We start from the raw sequence: 18927 nt of genomic DNA, 5'->3' as shown, positions 1-18927 counted from the left end.
AATTTCAGGACAAATAATTTACTAGAAATGGCTAAATCACTGAGTTTCACTTTCATTCTCATTGACTCTTGATGTTGCTGTCTGTGCTGGTGCAGGGCTGGGGCTCCCCGATCTCCAGGACATTCTGGTGCTGTTCCTGCAGGAAGCCTGATCCTTTCCACTGTGGGGAACAGCAAGTATAGTAATTTTACAATTATAAACCGCACCTGATTATAAACCACACCTCTGGGTGTTGGCAACTTTTCATTCTTTGTCCATATATAAACCGCACTGGATTATTAGCCACACTTTCGTTGGCAGCGACGATCCGCGTGCAACTTTCACAAAGTTGCCAATTAGTAACAGAATCGCGGGATCGTGGGGTTTACTGGCTGGACTTGGGGCTGGGCGGGCTCCAGCTCGGCTCAGGGCTGCTGCGGGCTCGCCCCTCCAGGTTGACAAATTTCTGAACTTTGTTCATATATTGGACGCTCCAGATTATAAACCACAATTCCAGGTTCAGACCAAAATTTTAGTCAAAATGGTGTGGCTTATAACAATGAAATTACTATAATTATTTTAAAAATAGATGGCCTAGAAGGAAATCAAGTCAATTGAAATAACAATGTATTGTGAAAAACATTTCTTGATAATAAAAAAACAACAAAAAAAGAAGTTACCCTACTAAAAAGGAAAGGCAGAGAAGGAGAAAGGAAAATGGAAAAGGAGAGTGGGGGAGAGAGAGAGGAAGAGCGAGACAAAAAGCAGGAGCTGCCAGCAGCAGATGGGGCAGTGCTGTCGATGTGCACAGAGCACGGGATGTGCTCGCTGCCCACCTGGGGACGGACACGCGGTGGGTGAGCGGGGCTGGGGCCGGAGGGGAGGGAGCCTGGAACGGGGCACGGCGGGGATCGGGCGGCAGGGTGGGCTGGATCGGGGTGGGCAGGATGGGCTGGATCGGGGCTGGGCAGAGTCAGATGCAGGTGGCTCAGGCAGGACCACAGGGATGATGCACCGGTCTGGCAGGCAGGGACACAGGGAGGCGGGACACACGTGAGGGTGAGCAAGAGCCTGTGAGGGCAGAAGATCCAAAAGGCAGACTGGAGTCAGGGCAAAAATGACAAAAAGCAGGCTGGAGCCAGGGCAAATAAGCCTGGCAGGTTGGAGCCAAAGGAAAACCGCAGGACTCACAGGCCTTCAGACTGAAAAAATCCTCAGAGTGACCAAGTCCAAAATGTAAAAGCACAAAAAAGCCTCCCTGCCAAATAGCCCTCAGCCAAAAACAGGTCTCATAAACCCTCAGAGCTTGTAGGGCAAACCATGCACTCCTCAGGATGCTCTGCCAGAACCCCAGGAGCTCCCCAGGGATCCGGCCATGAGGATCCCAGACACGGCTCCCAGGAGCCAGGACAAGGCCCCAGCCCAGCAGGAGCAGTGGGGCACAGCGTGTCTGGCAGGACCAGCTCCCCTGTCCCAGCCCAAATCAAAGTGAGTGGGTGTCCTGAGCCCGAGGCTGCAGAGCTGCACCCACTGAACCCCTCGGGCTCTGCCGGCCCTGCAGTGCAGGGCGATGCTGCCCTGAGGATTTGCTGGAGCAGTGCTGGGCTCCCAGGGACTGCCAGCACTGTCAGGGTTCAGTGGAGCCAGCCCCTCGCTGTGCAGGGGGACAGGGGGCAAGGCTGGAAACACTGCCTGCTGCAATCCCTTCCTGCAAATCCCCAGGTGCAGGGCAGCTACCTGAGCCATGACACACACCAAACACCACACAACACCACACCCATACCAGGAAAGGTCTTTTATTACAGGTTTCTAAGCATTTACTACTCAAAGCAGTGCAAATCTTTTCATTGAGCAGCTGAGTGTCAGAGGCGGATTTCCATTTCCTGCACTGGGAAGACACGCTTGCAAGGCAGGAAAGGTGGTTATCTTCATTAGCAGTTATTATCAGTTCGTCCTTTGGGCAGCAAGGCAAGGGCTACTGCTTGCAGAGCAGTGTCAGGCCATTTGTTTTCCCCCTACAAAGACAGCAGTGTCATGTCCTAGAAGCATCAAGGGTTCCTGCTAATGGACAAGCACGAGGCAGATACAGCCAGAAATGTCCCTCCACCAAGGGTCTCCTCAGTCTGTGCCAGACTTGGCCTGCAGCAAGCTCTACTCCCTCAGCAAATCCAAGCGCTTTCTGGTCCCCTTTTCTGTCTCTGGCCACTGCTGCCAGTGGACACAGCAGTTCTTGCCACAGAGCAGACACCTGCCTGCACAGCCACTAACACCCTCAGCCTTGTCCCCTAACCTAACAGATCATGGCTCTTCCCAGCACATTGGGATTGATCCCTTTCCCTACATTTTGGGTGAATTCACACCAGGGAGGAGTTAAAGGGCTGCTTTAGCAGCAGAGTTACCCCAGGCCACAGTCTCGTGTTCCCACACAGCACAGCCCAGGTCCCCTTACCTCCCCACTCACCAGTTTCATATGTGAAGTCTAAAATTCCTTTCACCTTCACACAAAATTTCGTCCCTAAGCCCCTTTTCACTGCTGCAGGGAGAAAAGCAGTGTTAGGGTGCTCTCTGTGACCCACATCTCCCCCTGCCACCAGCACCAGAACCGGCCTCCCCAAAAGCACCCAGGGACCAGAACAGGGAGTGAGGGCTGGGGGTGCAGGTGTGGGGACACTCCATGGGCAGCAGGAGAGGAGCAGTGTGCAGGGCTGCAACAGCAGGGGCAGACAGAATTCCAGGGCCAGTGCTGCCCCTTCCCTCTCAGTAGCTCCCCAGAGTGAACACAAAACAGTTCAAAAACTACTTATCCCATTTTAGACTCTCACCTACATATGTTCCTGCAGCGACCACTGCCAAACCGAGTACAACAACAGCTACAACGACGACTGCACTTCCAGTTGCAGCTGTACCTGCAACTTTAGCTGCAACTGTACCTGCAACTTTAGCTGCAGCTGCGGCTTTACCTGTAGTTGTAGTTGTAGCTGTAGCTGCAGCTGCAGCTGCAGCTGTAGCTGTAGCTGCTGCTGAGAATGAAGAAGAGAGAAGAGCAGGAGTGTGGGCACTAGAGCTCCTCCTGGCAGGAGCCCAGTGCCCTGTGCCAGGCAGGGCAGGGGCCCGGGGGCAGCAGCAGCTCTCCCAGCCCCACCCTCCTTCAGCCCTGCAGACACCCAGTAGGAGAGGGGACAAGGGCGAACCCCAGGGTCCCCGTGCCCCCCCGATCTGTCCCACATCATGTTCTGTGCCTCCAACCCCCCGAGTCACCCAACTTACCCATGGTGGGCTGGGTGGGAGCGAGAGTTGAGATGAAACTGCTCTAAGCAAGAACAAGTAGCAAAGTGTGTCACAAGGGTTTTGCTACCCTGCATGATTGCCCCCAGCCACCCCTGTCCCCCCAGCAGATCCTGGTCTCCTTTCCTCACAACAGGAGACCCCTCAGTCCCCACCCAGGCTCCTGCCCAAAACAGGACTTGGTGGCTGCTCCACCAGTGCAGTGAGATGAGCAGCCCCTGTTATTGTCACCCCTCAGAGGAAGGGTACTGCCCCCAGAAATCCACCATGGGACCGTTGCACCCCCCAGCACTAACCTGTCCTGCGTCTGTTGTTCTCAGAGGGGCCAAGGGAGGGATGGAAATATTACGCTAGTTTACATCCGGGTAGACGGTTTTCGAGAAGTTTCTGAAAGCGCTCCCTGAGTTTCACTTTCGCATTAACTCTTGATGTTCTGTCTCTGCTAGAGCAGGGCTGGGGCTCCCCCATCCTCGGGGTCAGACCCTGGCAGTGTCCCCCAGGGAGCCCTTTCACCCCGACCGCCTCACACGGGAGGTGCAGGAGCTGAGGGGGAAGGACGAGCCGGGCTGGGGGCTCCTCAGGCTGTGCCAGGGCTCCTGTGGCTTCAAGGGACATCTCCTGAGCAGGTTTGGGACCAGTGAAACTCCTCAGCTCTAACTCACACCCACAGCAGTCTGGAGGGCAGAGCTGAAGCGCTCTGCCTGCCTCGTCTCCTTGGAGCAGCCCCAAAACCCAGCCAAAGCCCCACGGGGCTGTTCCTCTCCTGACCGTGTCCTCCAGCTGCAGAGAGACCCTGGAAGGAGCCAGAGGCCATGGTGAAACACGAGACTGGCCAGGGGCTGTGGGGAGCAGCTCCTGCTCACTCCCAGTCCCATCCTCAGCCTCTGCCCAGTGCAGCCCAGGCAGAGGCACTGCCCACATGGGCCCTGTGTCCACATTCATCCTAGAGCTCTTTGTGTCTGGAGCCATGGCCAACCCATGTGTGCCTTGAACCCAGAGCTTCTCGGTGTCTGGAGGGTGCTCAGACTGGTGTTTTGTGTGGTTGTTTCCTCTTTGTGGATGATAGGATGCTCCAGGATGCAGCTGAGGCTGAGCAGTTTGGTTGTGGGGACACCTGGGGAGCTGCAGCTGTGAGGAGATGGGGGCACAGCCAAGGGCTGCATCCCGTGAGCCCACACAGACCAGCACGGATGGATGGCACAGGTGGGTGCCTGTGCTTGGAGCCACTTCCACAGGGAAATCCCCCTGGCCCTGCCTCTTGGCTTGGCAGGGATCCCCCCTTCTACTGCTGCTGCTGCTGCACTGGGTCAGGATGCACCAACACATTCTCCCGCCACCCTGCACTCCCCATGGTCTCCACACCCAAATCCCCACGTCCATTTGTCAGAACAGTGGTTGAAGATTGCTGCAGCGGGGCCAGCACTGAGGGCACCCACTTCCCACATCCTCGTTCCCCTGCCCAGCTCATTTGCAGTGACTCAACAACAGCAGCTGTGGTTACCCACACCAATAGCTCCCTTCAAAGAGCACCCAGGTGCCAAATACAGCCTCACATTACTGGCCCAACAGCCACAGACAGCAGAGTCGCTGCTCAGTGCCCCCTGAGACACCAACCATTGCCGTGAGCCACCACTGTGGCTGCCACCACAGCCCTGCTAGCCCAGGATGCTCTGCCAGCACCCCAGGGATCTGGCCATGAGGATCCCAGACTCAGCTCCTCAAACCCATGAAAAGGCCCAGTCCAGCAGCAGTGGTGTGAGAGAGCTTGTCTGGCTGTCAGAGCACCACTGTCCCAGCCCAAATCACAGTGAGTGGGTGTCCTGAGCCCGAGGCTGCAGAGCTGCACCCACTGAACCCCTCGGGCTCTGCTGGCCCTGCAGTGCAGGGCGATGCTGCCCTGAGGATTTGCTGGAGCAGTGCTATGCTCCCAGGGACTGCCAGCACTGTCAGGGTTCAGTGGAGCCAGCCCCTCGCTGTGCAGGGGGACAGGGGGCAAGGCTGGAAACACTGCCTGCTGCAATCCCTTCCTGCAAATCCCCAGGTGCAGGGCAGGGACCTGAGCCACGACACACACCAAACAGCACCACACACCCACATGAGCAATGCACTTTTATTGAACCTTTCAAAGCATGAGCATTGCTCAATGTAATGCAAAATTATTGAAAGGGGCAGCTGGGGGTCAGCGGGGTTTTCCAGTTCCAGCAGTGGGAAGGCATGAATCAGGCTGCGTGGAAGGATGAAATGTGCTTCTGTTCTCTGCTGTGATGACCTGGAATTCTTCCAAAGGACAGTATGGTGTCTGCTGCTGATTGCAGGGCAGAGTCAGGCCTTTTGTTTTCGCCCTGTAAATACAGGAGAGTCATGTCCCAGAATCATCAAGGCTGCCTGCTGATGGACAAGCACTAGGCAGGGACAGCCAGCAATGTCCCTCCACCAAGGGACTCCTCAGTCTGTGCCAGAGACTTGGTCTGCAGCAAGCTCTGCTCCCTGAGCACACCCAAGCCCTTTCTGGTCCTCTTTCTGTCTCTGGCCAGTGCTGCCAGTGTATACAGGAGTTCTTGCTAAACAGCAGACACCTGCCTGCACACCACTGATGCCCTCAGCATTGACCCCTAACCCAGGTCCTCCCAACATGTAGGTGATTTATCCTTTTCCCACCTTTGGGGCACATTCAGTCCAGTGAAAAATTAAAGGGCTGGTTTGGCTTCAGAGTAAATCCAGGATAGAGCCCTGTGTTCCCTCCAAGCTCAGCCCAGCTACCTGCCCTCTACACTCACCAATTGCAAAAGACATGGCAAGAGATATGGTCTTGGTAGCTGCCACTGCACAGAAAGACACGGGCATACCACCTGCTGCTGCTGCAGGGAGAAGAGAATGGCATTAGGGTGCTCTCTGTGACCCACATCCCCCCCTGCCACCAGCACCAGAATCAGCCTCCCCAAAAGCACCCAGGGACCAGAGCAGGGAGCGAGGGCTGGGGGTGCAGGTGTGGGGACACCCCATGGGCAGCAGCAGAGGAGCAGTGTGCAGGGCTGCAGCAGCAGGGGACAGGGGCAGGCAGAATTCCAGGCAGAATTCCAGGGTCAGTGCTACCCCTTCCCTCTCAGCAGCTCCCAAGTGAAGCACATCTCAGCTCATCCCGTGCCAAAGTCTGACCCACGACTGCAGCTCCTACGACAATTCCAACGGCGAATGCAATGGCAATGTCTTTGGACTCTAAGAAGAAAAGGACAGAAGAGGAGGAGTCTGGACATTAAAGCTCCTCCCAGCTGGAGCCCAGTGCCCTGTGCCAGGCAGGGCAGGGGCCCGGGGGCATCAGCAGCTCTTCCCGCCCCACCCTCCTTCAGCCCTGCAGACACCCAGCAGGAGAGGGGAGAAGGGGCGAGCCCCAGGGTTTCTGTGTTGCCCTCAATCTGTCCCACTGCAGCCTCTGTGCCCCCAACCACCCAAGCCACAAAACTTACCCATGGTGAACTGGGTGTGAGTTGAGATGAGTCTGGTCTAGGCCTGGTCCCTTGGGAAGCAAGAACAAGGCAGGCAGGTGGGGTCAGGGGGGCTTTGCTGCCCCGCATGATCATCCCCAGCCATCCCTCTCCCATCCAGCAGACCCCGATCCCCTCCCCTCACAAGAAATATCCCTCAGTCCCTGCCCAGGCTCTTGCCTGACCCAGGGCTCAGTCACTCCTGCACCAGAGCAGTGAGATGAGCAGCCCCTGTTATTGTCCCCCCTCAGAGAAAGGCTGCTGTCCCCAAACACCCACCAAGGGACCGCCTGTGGGCCCCCTCTTCTGTGAAGGACCAAGGGCTGCTGCGAAGGTCATACCAGGAATGGCATGGTCAGCTGATTTTCGAGAAGTTCAGGAACAGAGCCTCGAGTTTCACTTTCGATTAACTCTTGATGTCCTGTCTCTGCTAGAGCAGGACTGGGGCTCCCCCATCCTCGGGGTCAGACCCTGGCAGTGTCCCCCAGGGAGCCCTTTCACCCCGACCGCCTCTCACGGGAGGTGCAGGAGCTGAGGGGGAAGGACGAGCCGGGCTGGGGGCTCCTCAGGCTGTGCCAGGGCTCCTGTGGTGACGGCGGCAGAAAAGAAGGGACGGGGTCTTCATGATTTGCAAGGAGCCATGAACCTGTTTATTGATCCACAAAGCAAATTTTATATACTTTTTCTATTGTTACTAAAAATAGCGCACCAATAATATTCATGTCACTAAGGTATACCCTTCATTGTAACTAGATAACATTGATCAACTAGATCTCGTTTAAACTAGCAGGTAGATACAATATTTCCCACAAATCCCCACAGAAACTGCATGCTAAGCACTCTGTACCAAGCACTTTTTTATCTCAAAGCTTCTTTCTCCAAAATCCTGCTTTCTTCTGCCAAGGTTTGGGCCTACGCCCTCCTGCCGAGCCTTGGGCCTGCTACAGCTGACAGATCCACATCGGCTGTGACAGGCTGAGCAGTACCAGCAGTTCTGCTCGCCAGTTGTATTCCAAAACTGTGGCTTCACGGAGCATCTCCCAAGCAGGTTTGGGATTGCTGAATGTCCCCGGCTCTTATCAATCACCCACAGCAGTCTGGAGAGCAGAGCTGAAGCGCTCTGCCTGCCTTGTCCCCACAGGGCAGCCTCAAAACCCAGCCAAAGCCCCACGGGGCTGTTCCTCTCCCAGCTGTGTCCTCCAGCTCCAGTGAGACCCTGGAAGGAGCCAGAGGCCATGGTGAAACACGAGACTGGCCAGGGGCTGTGGGAAGCAGCTCCTGCTCACTCCCAGTGCCATCCTCAGCCTCTGCCCAGTGCAGCCCAGGCAGAGGCACTGCCCACATGGGCCCTGTGTCCACATTCATCGTAGAGTTCCTTGACCCTGGAGCCGTGGCAAATCCATGTGTGTCTCGAACCCAGAGCTTCTCAGTGTCTGGAGGGTGCTCAGACTGATGTTTTGTGTGGTTGTTTCCTCTTTGTGGATGATGGGATGATCCAAGATGCATCCAAGGATGAGCAGTTTGGCTGTGGGGACACCTGGGGAGCTGCAGCTGTGAGGAGATGGGGGCACAGCCAAGGGCTGCATTCCGTGAGGCCACACAGATGGATGGCACAGGTGGGTGCCTGTGCTTGGAGCCACTTCCACAGGGAAATCCCCCTGGCCCTGCCTCTTGGCTTGGCAGGGGTCCCCCCTTCTGCTGCTGCTGCTGCTGCTACAATGGGTCAGGATGAACCAACTCATTCTCCTGCCACACTGCAAGGTCTGGGAATGCCGCACTCCAAATCTCCCTGTGTATTTGTTAGAGTAGTTGAAGACTGGTGCAGCTGGACCAGCACTGGGGGCACCCACCAACCACACCCCCATGCCCTGCCCAGCTCATTTGCAGTGACTCAGCACCAGGAGCTCTGGCCACATCCCTCACAGTACCCTGCAAAGACCCCCTGGGAGCCAAGTACAGCCTCACACTACTTGTCCAGTACCCACAGGCAGCAGAGTCGCTGCTCAGTGCCCCCCTGAGACACCAACCAATGCCATGAGCCACCACTGTGGCTGGCAACACAGCCATGCTAGCCCAGGATGCTCTGCCAGCACCCCAGGAGCTCGTGCATGGCTGCTGCTCCCCAGGGATCCGGCCATGAGGATCCCAGACACGGCTCCCAGGACCCAGGACAAGGCCCCAGCCCAGCAGGAGCAGTGGGGCACAGCATGTCTAGCAGGACCAGCTCCCCTGTCCCAGCCCAAATCAAAGTGAGTGGGTGTCCTGAGCCCGAGGCTGCAGAGCTGCACCCACTGAACCCCTCGGGCTCTGCCGGCCCTGCAGTGCAGGGCGATGCTGCCCTGAGGATTTGCTGGAGCAGTGCTGGGCTCCCAGGGACTGCCAGCACTGTCAGGGTTCAGTGGAGCCAGCCCCTCGCTGTGCAGGGGGACAGGGGGCAAGGCTGGAAACACTGCCTGCTGCAATCCCTTCCTGCAAATCCCCAGGTGCAGGGCAGGAACCTGAGCCACGACACACACCAAGGAACACCACACACGCACACCAGCCATGCACGTTTATTAGAGTTTTCAAAGCATTTATTGCTCAAGGTAATTCAAATCTGTTAAAGTGGAAGCTGCGAGTCAGTGGCGGATTTCTAGCTGCTGCTGTGGGAAGACACAAATCAGGCTGCTTGAAAGGCAGGAGGGAAATGTGCTTTTGTTCACCTGCAGTGGTCATCTGTTCCTCCTCTGGACAGCATAGCTTGGGCAGATGCTTGGAGAGAGGACCTGTTCATTTCCCCCTATAAAGACAGGAGAGTCATGTCCCAGAAGCATCAAGGCTGCCTGCTGATGGACATGCATAAGGCAGGGACAGACAGAAATGTCTCTCCACCAAGGGTGTCCTCAGTCTGTGCCAGACACTTGGTCTGCAGCAAGTGCTGCTCCCTGAGCACATCCAAGCCCTTTCTGCTGCCCCTTTCTGTCTCTCACCAGTGCTGCCAGTGGACACAGGACTTCTTGCTAAACAGCAGACACCTGCCTGCACAGCCCCTGATACCCTCAGCCTTGACCCCAGTCCCAGCAGGTCCTGGCTCTTCCCAGCACATTGGGATTGATCCCTTTCCCTAAGTCCAGGTGCATTCAGACCAGGGAGGAGTTAATGGGCTGCTTTGGCTTCAGAGAAACCTCAGGGTACAGCCCTGTGCTCCCACCCCACACATCTCAGCTCCCCTGCCCTCCCCACTCACCAGCTTCAAAAGCGAAGTCAAAAGATCCTGCGCGGTTCCTCCTTGCAGCCATTCTCATCCTTGAACCATTTGCTGCTACTGCAGGGAGAAAAGCACAGCATTAGGGTCCTCTCTGTGACCCACATCCCCCCCTGCCACCAGCACCAGAGCCAGTCTCCCCAAAAGCACCCAGGGAGCAGAGCAGGGAGCGAGGGCTGGCGGTGCAGGTGTGGGGACACCCCATGGGCAGCAGGAGAGGAGCAGTGTGCAGGGCTGCAGCAGCAGGGGCAGACAGATTTCCAGGCAGTGACCAGTGCTGCCCCTTCCGTCTCAGCAGCACCACCAGTGAAGCCCAGCACAGCTCATCCCATGCCAGAGGCTCACCTACAAGTCCAATACCTACGACGAGTCCCACAAACAAGACAATGGCAGCTGGGAGAAAGGCTAAGAAGGAAAAGAACAGAAGAACAGGAGTGAGGGCACTAGAGCTCCTCCCGGCTGCAGCCCAGTGCCCTGTGCCAGGCAGGGCAGGGGCCCGAGGGCAGCAGCAGCTCTCCCAGCCCCACCCTCCTTCAGCCCTGCAGACACCCAGCAGGAGAGGGGAGAAGGGGAACCCCAGGGACCCCGTGCCCCCCCGATCTGCCCCACTGCAGGTCCCGAGGCCCCCAACCCCCCCAAACCACCCAACTTACACATGGTGGGCTGGGCAGCGAGAGCTGAGATGAGTCTGCTCTAGGCCTGGTCCCTTGGGAAGCAAGAACAAGGCAGGCAGGTGGGGTCAGTGGGGCTTTGCTGCCCTGCACGATCGCCCCCAGCCACTCCTGCCCCACCCAGCAGACCCTGATCCCCTCCCCTCACAAAAGAGACCCCTCAGTTCCCGCCCAGGCTCCTGCCCGGCCCAGCACTCAGTGGGTGCTTCTCTGGTGCAGTGAGGTGAGCAGCCTCCCCTTACTGTCTCCGCTAGGAGAAAGGCTGATTTACCCAAAAATCTACCGAAGGGCTGCAGCACCAACGTCCTGTGGGACTGCTGCGCTCTGAGGGCCCGAGGAGGGGCCGGAAATATCCACAGCCAGGGATGGGCAGGGTCAGCTTATGCGCCAGAAGTTTCTGGAAGCGCTCCCTGAGTTTCACTTTTGAATTAACTCTTGATGTTGCTGTCTCTGCTAGAGCAGGACTGGGGCTCCCCCATCCTCAGGATCAGACCCTGGCAGTGTCCCCCAGGGAGCCCTTTCACCCCGACCGCCTCACACAGGAGGTACAGCAGCTGAGGGGGAAGGACGAGCCGGACTGGGGGCTCCTCAGGCTGTGCCAGGAATCCTGTGGCTTCACGGGGCATCTCCCGAGCAGGTTTGGGACCAGTGAAACTCCTCAGCTCTAACACACACCAACAGCAGTCTGGAGAGCAGAGCTGAAGCACTCTGCCTGCCTCCTCCCCTCGGGGTAGCCTCAAAACACAGCCAAAGCCCCACAGGGCTGTTCCTCTCCCAGCTGTGTCCTCCAGGTGCAGTGAGACCCTGGAAGGAGCCAGAGGCCATGGTGAAACACGAGACTGGCCAGGGGCTGCGGGGAGCAGCTCCTGCTCACTCCCAGTCCCATCCTTTGCCTCTGCCTGCTGCAGCCCAGACAGAGACACTGCCCACATGGGTCCTGTGTCCATATCCATCCAAGAGCTCCTTGTGCCTGGAGCCATGGCCAACCCATGTGTGCCTCGAATCCAGAGCTTCTCGGTGGCTGGAGAGTGCTCAGACTGGTGTTTTGGGGGGTTGTTTCCTCATTGTGGCTGATAGGATGTTCCAAGATGCATCCAAGGCTGAGCAGTTTGGCTGTGGGGACACCTGGGGAGCTGCAGCTGTGAGGAGATGGGGGCACAGCCAAGGGCTGCATCCCGTGAGCCCACACGGACCAGCACGGATGGATGGCACAGGTGAGTGCCTGTGCTTGGAGCCACTTCCACAGGGGAAATCCCCCTGGCCCTGCCTCTTGGCTTGGCAGGGATCCCCCCTTCTGCTGCTGCTGCTGCTACAATGGGTCAGGATGCACCAACTCATTCCCATGCCACCGTGCAAACCCCAGGGATTCTACACCCAAATCCCCCTGTGCATTTGTCAGAGTAGTGGTTGAAGATTTCTGCAGCGGGGCCAGCACTGGGGTCACCCACCTCCCACAGCTCCATTCCCCTGCCCAGTTCATTTGCAGTGATTCAACAACAGGAGCTGTGGTCACACACACCAATAGCTCCCTGCAAAGAGTGCCCAGGTGCCAAATACAGCCTCACATTACTGGCCCAGCACCCACAGGCAGCAGAGTCACTGCTCAGTGCCCCCTGAGACACCAACCATTGTCCTGAGCCACCACTGTGGCTGCCACCACAGCCCTGCTAGCCCAGGATGCTCTGCCAGCACCCCAGGAGCTCCCCAGGGATCCGGCCATGAGGATCCCAGACACGGCTCCCAGGACCCAGGACAGGCCCCAGCCCAGCAGGAGCAGTGGGGCACAGCGTGTGTGGCAGGACCAGCTCCCCTGTCCCAGCCCAAATCAAAGTGAGTGGGTGTCCTGAGCCCGAGGCTGCAGAGCTGCACCCACTGAACCCCTCGGGCTCTGCCGGCCCTGCAGTGCAGGGCGATGCTGCCCTGAGGATTTGCTGGAGCAGTGCTGGGCTCCCAGGGACTGCCAGCACTGTCAGGGTTCAGTGGAGCCAGCCCCTCGCTGTGCAGGGGGACAGGGGGCAAGGCTGGAAACACTGCCTGCTGCAATCCCTTCCTGCAAATCCCCAGGTGCAGGGCAGCTACCTGAGCCACGACACACGCCAAGGAACACCACACACACACACCAGTCTGCAGTTTTATTAAAGTTTTCAAAGCATTTATTTTACAACGTAATAATATTGTTTTAAAGGGGCAGCTGGGGGCCAGGGATGCTTTCCAGTTGCAGCAGAGGGAAGGCAGGAATCAGGCTGCCTGCAAGTTAGGAAATGTACTTCTGTTCACTGGCAGTGTTCAACATCCCTTCTTCTGGAGTGCATTGCTTGGACTGCTACTGGGATCGTTGTCTTTTTCTTCTCCCCCTATAAAGACAGGAGTGTCATGTCCCAGAAGCATCAGGGCTGCCTGCTGATGGACAAGCACGAGGCAGGAACAGCCAGCAATGTCTCTCCAGTAGGGATCTCCTCAATGTGTGACAGACACTTGGCCTGCAGCAAGCTCTGCTCCCTGAGCACACCCAAGCCCTTTCTGCTCCCCCTTTCTGTCTCTGGCCACTGCTGCCAGTGGACACAGGAGTTCTTGCCACAGGTCACACACCTGCCTGCACAGCCCTGATGCCCTCAGCCTTGACCCCCCACCCCAGCACATCCTGGCTCTTCCCAGCACATTGGAATTGATCCTTTTCCCTACAGTTTGGGCACATTCCGATCAGGGAGGATTGAAAGGATTGGTTGGGCTTCAGAGTAAACTCAGGGTACAGCACTGTATTCCCACTCAGCACAGTCCAACTGCCCTGCCCTCCCCACTCACCAACAGATAGATAAAGACCATCACGACTGTTACAACGGATAATCAGTTTCTTTTTTGTTACCAGTGCTGCAGGGAGAAAAGCACAGCGTTAGGATGGTCTCTGTGACCCACATCCTCCCCTGCCACCAGCACCAGAACCAGCCTCCCCAAAAGCACCCAGGGAGCAGAGCAGGGAGCAAGGGCTGGGGGTGCAGGTGTGGGGACACCCCATGGGCAGCAGGAGAGGAGCAGTGTGCAGGGCTGCAGCAGTGGGGGCAGGCAGAATTCCAGGCAGAATTCCAGAGCCAGTGCTGCCCCTTCCATCCCAGCAGCTCCCATGTGAAGCCCAGCACAGCTCATCCCATGCCAGATGCTCACCTACAATTGTTGATCCTACGATAAGTCCCACAAAGAATGCAGCGGCAATTGCAGGAAAGGCTAAGAAGGAAAAAGACAGAAGGGCAGGAGTGTGGGCACTAAAGCTCTTCCCAGCTGGAGCCCAGTGCCCTGTGCCAGGCAGGGCAGGGGCCCGGGGGCAGCAGCAGCTCTCCCAGCCCCACCCTCCTTCAGCCCTGCAGACACCCAGCAGGAGCGGGGAGAAGGGGTGAACCCCAGGGTCCCCGTGCCCCAACCCCGGCCCCTGATCAGCTCCACAATCAGGGCCCACACCCCTGATCCCCCAAACCACAAAACTTACCCATGGTGGGCTGGGCAGGAGCGAGAGCTGAGATGAGTCAGCTCTAGGCCTGGTCCCTTGGGAAGCAAGAACAAGGCAGGCAGGTGGGGTCAGCGGGGCTTTGCTGCCCTGAATGTTCCCCCATTCCACTCCTCTCCCACTCAGCACGCCCTGGTCCCCTCCCCTCACAAGAAGAGACCCCTCAGTCCCCACCCAGGCTCCTGCCCAGCCCATCACTCGGTCACCCTGTGCCGGTGCAGCGAGGTGAGCAGCCCCTCGTTACTGTCCCCCCTCATAGGAAGGGTGCTGTGCCCAAAAACCCACCCTGGGAGCGCTGCACCACACACCACCAACCCCTCCCGTGTCTGTTGTTCTCTGAGAAGCCAAGGGCGGGCCGGAAACATTGAGCTAGGAGATATCCGGTCTTTGAGAATTTTCTAGAACCGCTTGCTGGGTTTGACTTTCTATTAACTCTTGATGTTGCTGCCTGTGCCAGGGCAGGGCTGGGGTTCCCCTGTCCTCGGGGTCAGACCCTGGCAGTGTCCCCCAGGGAGCCCTTTCACTCCGACCAGCACGGGAGGTGCAGGAGCTGAGGGGGAAGGATGAGCCGGGCTGGGGGCTCCTCAGGCTGTGCCAGGGCTCCTGTGGCTTCAGGGGCATCTCCCGAGCAGGTTTGGGACCTCTGAAACTCCTCGGCTCTAACACACACCCACAGCAGTCTGGAGGGCCGAGCTGCAGCCGCTCTGCCTGCCTCAAAACCCAGCCAAAGCCCAGCTCTGCACCCTCGTTTCTCCCCCTGCCTGCACCCATTCCTCAGCCCGAGCCCGCTCAGGGCAGCACGGTGGCAGCGGCGAGGGGCAGCGGGTGCTGTAGCTCATGTGCCGCTGCAGCTGGTTGAAGGGGACCAAATCCAGTTGCAAATTGATCTGGTTCCTTTTTACCAGCCCCAGGGACGCATCGTCTCTCTGGAGGAGCCTTCTGGATGCTGCTGGTCATGGGGGCCTCTGGCGTGGGGGTCCCAGCCCAAAAATACATACTTCTTAACATTCCATAACGCCGGCCGGCTCCATATGGGCATATGAAGAAGTATGTAGGGTTGGGAGGGAGAGGCGGGCGCTGCAGGGCTGGGGGTGTGGGGCACGGAGCTGTTCCTCTCCTGGTTGTGTCCTCCAGCTCTAGAGAGACCCTGGAAGGAGCCAGAGGCCATGGTGAAACACGAGACTGGCCAGGGGCTGTGGGGAGCAGCTCCTGCTCACTCCCAGTCCAATCTTCAGCCTCTGTCCACTGCAGCCCAGGCAGAGACACTGCCCACATGGGCCCTGTGTCCACATCCATCCTAGAGCTCTTTGTGCCTGGAGCCGTGGCAAATCCATGTGTGCCTCGAATCCAGCAGTCCTTGGCGTCTGGAGAGTGCTCAGACTGGTGTTTTGTGTGGTTGTTTCCTCTTTGTGGCTGATAGGATGCTCCAGGATGCAGCCGAGGCTGAGCAGTTTGGCTGTGGGGGCACCTGGGGAGCTGCAGCTGTGAGGAGATGGGGGCACAGCCAAGGGCTGCATCCCGTGAGCCCACACAGACCAGCACGGATGGATGGCACAGGTGAGTGCCTGTGCTTGGAGCCACTTCCACAGGGGAAATCCCCCTCAGCCTCCCTCAGCTTCACAAGTGGCTCCCCTTCTGCTGCTGCTGCTGCACTGGGTCAGGATACACAAACTCCTTCCCTGGCCCCCTGCACCCCCACAGGACCCCCAAACTCCACATCCCACATCTGTTCATGTGCCAGAGCAGTGGTTCAGGCTGTCCCACATGGAGCCAGCATAGGGGGGCACCTCCCACATCCCCCTTCCCCTGCCCACCTCATTTGCAGGGCCCAGACACAGGAGTCTGGACACTTGTCACCCCCTCCCCACGCAGCAGTTCTGGACAGGGAAGGCTGGAGGTGTTTTTGCCCATGGAAGGAGGGATTCAGCTGAGAGCTCCAAGGCTTGAGACCCTAAGGGGATCGTGAGGGGCTTCCTGTCCCCAACACAGCTTGGTCATGGCAGGGTGACACAGTACACACCTTGACTTCAGCGACCTTCCCAGCTGTAAATCTGCAGCTGGAACGGGACAGTGGCAGGTACAGTCAGTGTTCCTGGGTCCCCAGGGCTGCCCCCTCTCAGGACAAGGCAGTGAGGGGTGTGTGGGGGTCTGGCTGTGGGCAGGAGGGGTGGTTGGACACGGCGTGGCCGTGACTCAGCACTGGGAGCCGTGGCCACACACACTGCAGCTCCCTGCAAGGAGCCCCCGGGTGCCAAGTACAGCCTCACGTCACCAGCCCAGCTCACAGCACCCACAGGCTGCAGAGTCACTGCTCTGTGGCCCCCCAAGACACCAACCATTGCTGGTGGGTACAGCATGACACAGTCATGTCCCCCCAGGATGCTCTCCCAGCACCCCAGGAGCTCCTGCATGGCTTCTCCCCAGGGATCCAGCCGTGAGGATCCCAGACACGGCTCCCAGGACCCAGGACAAGCCCCAGCCCAGCAGGAGCAGTGGGGCACAGCGTGTCTGGCAGGACCAGCTCCCCTGTCCCAGCCCAAATCAAAGTGAGTGGGTGTCCTGAGCCCGAGGCTGCAGAGCTGCACCCACTGAACCCCTCAGGCTCTGCCGGCCCTGCAGTGCAGGGTGATGCTGCCCTGAGGATTTGCTGGAGCAGTGCTGGGCTCCCAGGGACTGCCAGCACTGTCAGGGTTCAGTGAGAGCCAAAAGCTTGTGGCTGCACCCACCCTGAAATCACAAAGCCAGGGCACAGCGTCCGGGCTCTCACATCGCAGCCGAGTTCATCTCCAGTCACCTCGGCTGACCTTGGGCAGCCTCCCAGGACTGGGTATCTCTAATACCCCAGCCCGAGTGGCTCACACAGCCCCACCCCATGGCACGGTCCCCACAGCCCTCGGCCGGGCTCTCCCAGTGACCTTGGAGCCTGCACCGAGCTCCACGGGATGCTCGCTGCACCCGGGGCACCTCGTGTCCCCAGCTCCAGCCCAGGCCACCCCCATCTGTTCCCACCACCCCTCCTCACCCCTGCCCTGTTCCACAGACCGGCTCTACCCCACTGCCCTCTCTGTGCCCAGATATTCCCAGTCATCTCCACCAACCCCTCTGCAGCCCTGGGCGTGCCCCCACCATCTAAACCATGCCTGAGCCCTCCCCAGCCCCAGCGCTGCCTTTGGCAGCTGTAGACCCCGAGTCGAAACCCACCAGGGAGCTGTGGCCTGGGGCAAACCCTCTTCCACGAGTTCTCCATGCCCGCAGACCGGCTGTGAGTTCCCGGCCGGGGCAGCCCCCCGAGGTCTCCGCCTTTCCCGAGAGCAGCTCCCTGCCCGGGCAGGGTGGTTTGTGGGCACCTGGCTCTGCAGGGGGAGGCGGAGGAGCCGGGGGGCTGCCGGGGCCGGCCGTAGTGGCACCCACGCGCCCGCAGGCACCCAACAACCCCAGCTTGGCTATAAAAGGAAGAGTTTTTTTTTTTCCCCGGCTCCGCCAGCGCCGCGTCCCTGGCCGAGCTCTGCAGCCGCTGCCCCGCAGGGCCTTTCCAAGTTTTCCCACCCAGCGCTGCCCCCCCAGCCGGCTTCCCCCGGCTCATCCAACCCCGGAAAACCCACTGCAGCATCTGCTGAGTGACTTATAAAATGCCAAGAGGCCCAGCAAGGAGGAGGGAGGTGGGTGCAAGGGGAGCGCTGGCCCAGTGTGCCTGGGGGAGCACCCGGCTCCCGTCCTGCCGTCCCTTCGCCCCGGCACTGCCCGGGTCAGGGCAGCGAGCTCATGACCCTGGTGCACCCGGCCGTGGTGGTCAGCACTTCCTTCCGTGCGAGTCCAAAATGCGATGCCGAGGTGCCCAGAAGTTGGGTTTCCCTTCCCTATCCCACAGGCGTGGGGTGTCCCCGCTTTGTGTGGCCGAGGGCACCTCGGCTCCCTGGGGAGGGGGCGGCCGGGGGACACTCGCAGGCAGAAGGGCCGGGTGCTGCCCGCAGAGCAGAGCACTCACCACCCAGGACTCCTCTGCAGCCGGGACCTGCCGGGGGAACCCCACTGTCCCCCAGCCACACAGAGACTTGCTGCTGCCCCCCACTCCTCCGCCTCCACCCGGGCTGGCCCCAAGCAGGGGGGGCTGCCGTGACCCCCTCCCCGCCCACGCCGAGCCGCTGCCGGCGCCAGCAGCAGTGGCATCCCCGGCGAGCTCAGCACCGGCCGGGCTCGCTGAAGGTTAAACCTTGGCGGCGGGGAAAGCCCCGCTGCCCCCCGCAGACCCCGCACCTCCCTCCCGCAAGGCCACTCACGGTCCTGGAGGTGACAGCGGCCGCAGCAGGCTGGGCTGGCGGCAGCGGGCTGCGGTGACACCCGGCATGACCACGCTGCTTCTTCGCTCGCCTTGACTTTGCCACAGGACTCCTCCGGCTCGTCCGCAGGAGCTTGCAGCATCCTCCAGTTCAGCGAGAGAAGTTCCTCGCCAGGGAGGGAGGGAGGAGGGAGGGATTTAAAGCAGACCCTGCCTGGGATGTAACATCTACGGGTGCAGTTGAAGACCCCTCGCTCGCTGGGCACCCCGAAACTCCCTCCTCGCTCGCCCCATCCTGGTCTCGGTGTCCTGGCACGTGTGCCCAGTTCTGGGGATGCTGCGTGGGGATCTCTGCTGAGAAACCCTCTCCCTCCCGGACCGAGGCAGTCTGGGCTGCCACCAGCATCAGGCAGCTCTGCCACTGCCCCACGTCCCCCGTGTGCCCGGCGGGGCTCCCAAAGCCGTGCCGTGGGGGGAGCCGGCACACACCACTG

The 18927-nt window shown here is 59.3% G+C and overlaps 1 protein-coding gene and 2 long non-coding RNA genes across 11 annotated transcripts; all 3 read right to left on the bottom strand.

Annotated features, from left to right (window-relative positions):
- Positions 1-1759: 1759 nt before the first annotated feature.
- LOC117007499 (ice-structuring protein 4-like) lies at positions 1760-18623 on the bottom strand. 6 transcript variants are annotated; one of them, XR_004420135.2, is made up of 5 exons: positions 3561-3858; positions 3247-3289; positions 2802-2939; positions 2441-2512; positions 1760-1994 (listed from the first exon to the last, which is right to left on the bottom strand). XR_004420135.2 is itself a non-coding variant. In XM_033080722.1 (4 exons), exons 1-4 carry the CDS (start codon positions 3248-3250, stop codon positions 1975-1977), a joined length of 294 nt encoding a protein of 97 aa, XP_032936613.1. In that variant the 5' UTR covers positions 3251-3288; the 3' UTR covers positions 1760-1974. The 6 variants fall into 6 exon arrangements, 2 of the variants coding, with proteins under 2 accessions (XP_032936613.1, XP_032936614.1); XR_004420133.2 differs by lacking the exons at positions 1760-1994; positions 2441-2512; positions 2802-2939; positions 3247-3289; positions 3561-3858 and adding exons at positions 12779-13015; positions 13464-13529; positions 13821-13880; positions 14140-14195; positions 18435-18623; XR_004420134.2 differs by lacking the exons at positions 1760-1994; positions 2441-2512; positions 2802-2939; positions 3247-3289; positions 3561-3858 and adding exons at positions 12779-13015; positions 13525-13529; positions 13821-13880; positions 14140-14195; positions 14443-14864.
- On the bottom strand, positions 5424-6785 carry LOC117007509. The gene is made up of 4 exons (XR_004420147.1): positions 6729-6785; positions 6421-6480; positions 6042-6122; positions 5424-5606 (listed from the first exon to the last, which is right to left on the bottom strand). It is a non-coding gene; the product is annotated as an uncharacterized LOC117007509 (long non-coding RNA).
- LOC117007501 lies at positions 9319-11001 on the bottom strand. 4 transcript variants are annotated; one of them, XR_004420136.1, is made up of 5 exons: positions 10945-11001; positions 10644-10696; positions 10336-10395; positions 9973-10050; positions 9319-9525 (listed from the first exon to the last, which is right to left on the bottom strand). It is a non-coding gene; the product is annotated as an uncharacterized LOC117007501 (long non-coding RNA). The 4 variants fall into 4 exon arrangements; XR_004420137.1 differs by having other exon boundaries at positions 10904-10947; XR_004420138.1 differs by lacking the exon at positions 10945-11001 and adding an exon at positions 10819-10901.
- Positions 18624-18927: the final 304 nt, after the last annotated feature.

The sequence above is a fragment of the Catharus ustulatus genome, chromosome 26 (assembly GCF_009819885.2).
Source record: "Catharus ustulatus isolate bCatUst1 chromosome 26, bCatUst1.pri.v2, whole genome shotgun sequence".
In the NCBI taxonomy this organism is placed as follows: Eukaryota; Metazoa; Chordata; class Aves; order Passeriformes; family Turdidae; genus Catharus; species Catharus ustulatus.
The sequence above is the reverse complement of the archived record's forward strand: the minus strand, read 5'-3'. Positions and strand labels throughout refer to the sequence as shown.

Excerpts from the sequence above, each read along its gene's own strand:
- LOC117007499 (XM_033080722.1), bottom strand. Across the intron at positions 2,513-2,801 it reads CGCTGCAGGAACATATGTAG|CAGTGAAAAGGGGCTTAGGG; the intron begins GTGAGAGTCTAA and ends TTCTCCCTGCAG. Across the intron at positions 1,995-2,440 it reads AGACTTCACATATGAAACTG|GGGGAAAACAAATGGCCTGA; the intron begins GTGAGTGGGGAG and ends CTGTCTTTGTAG.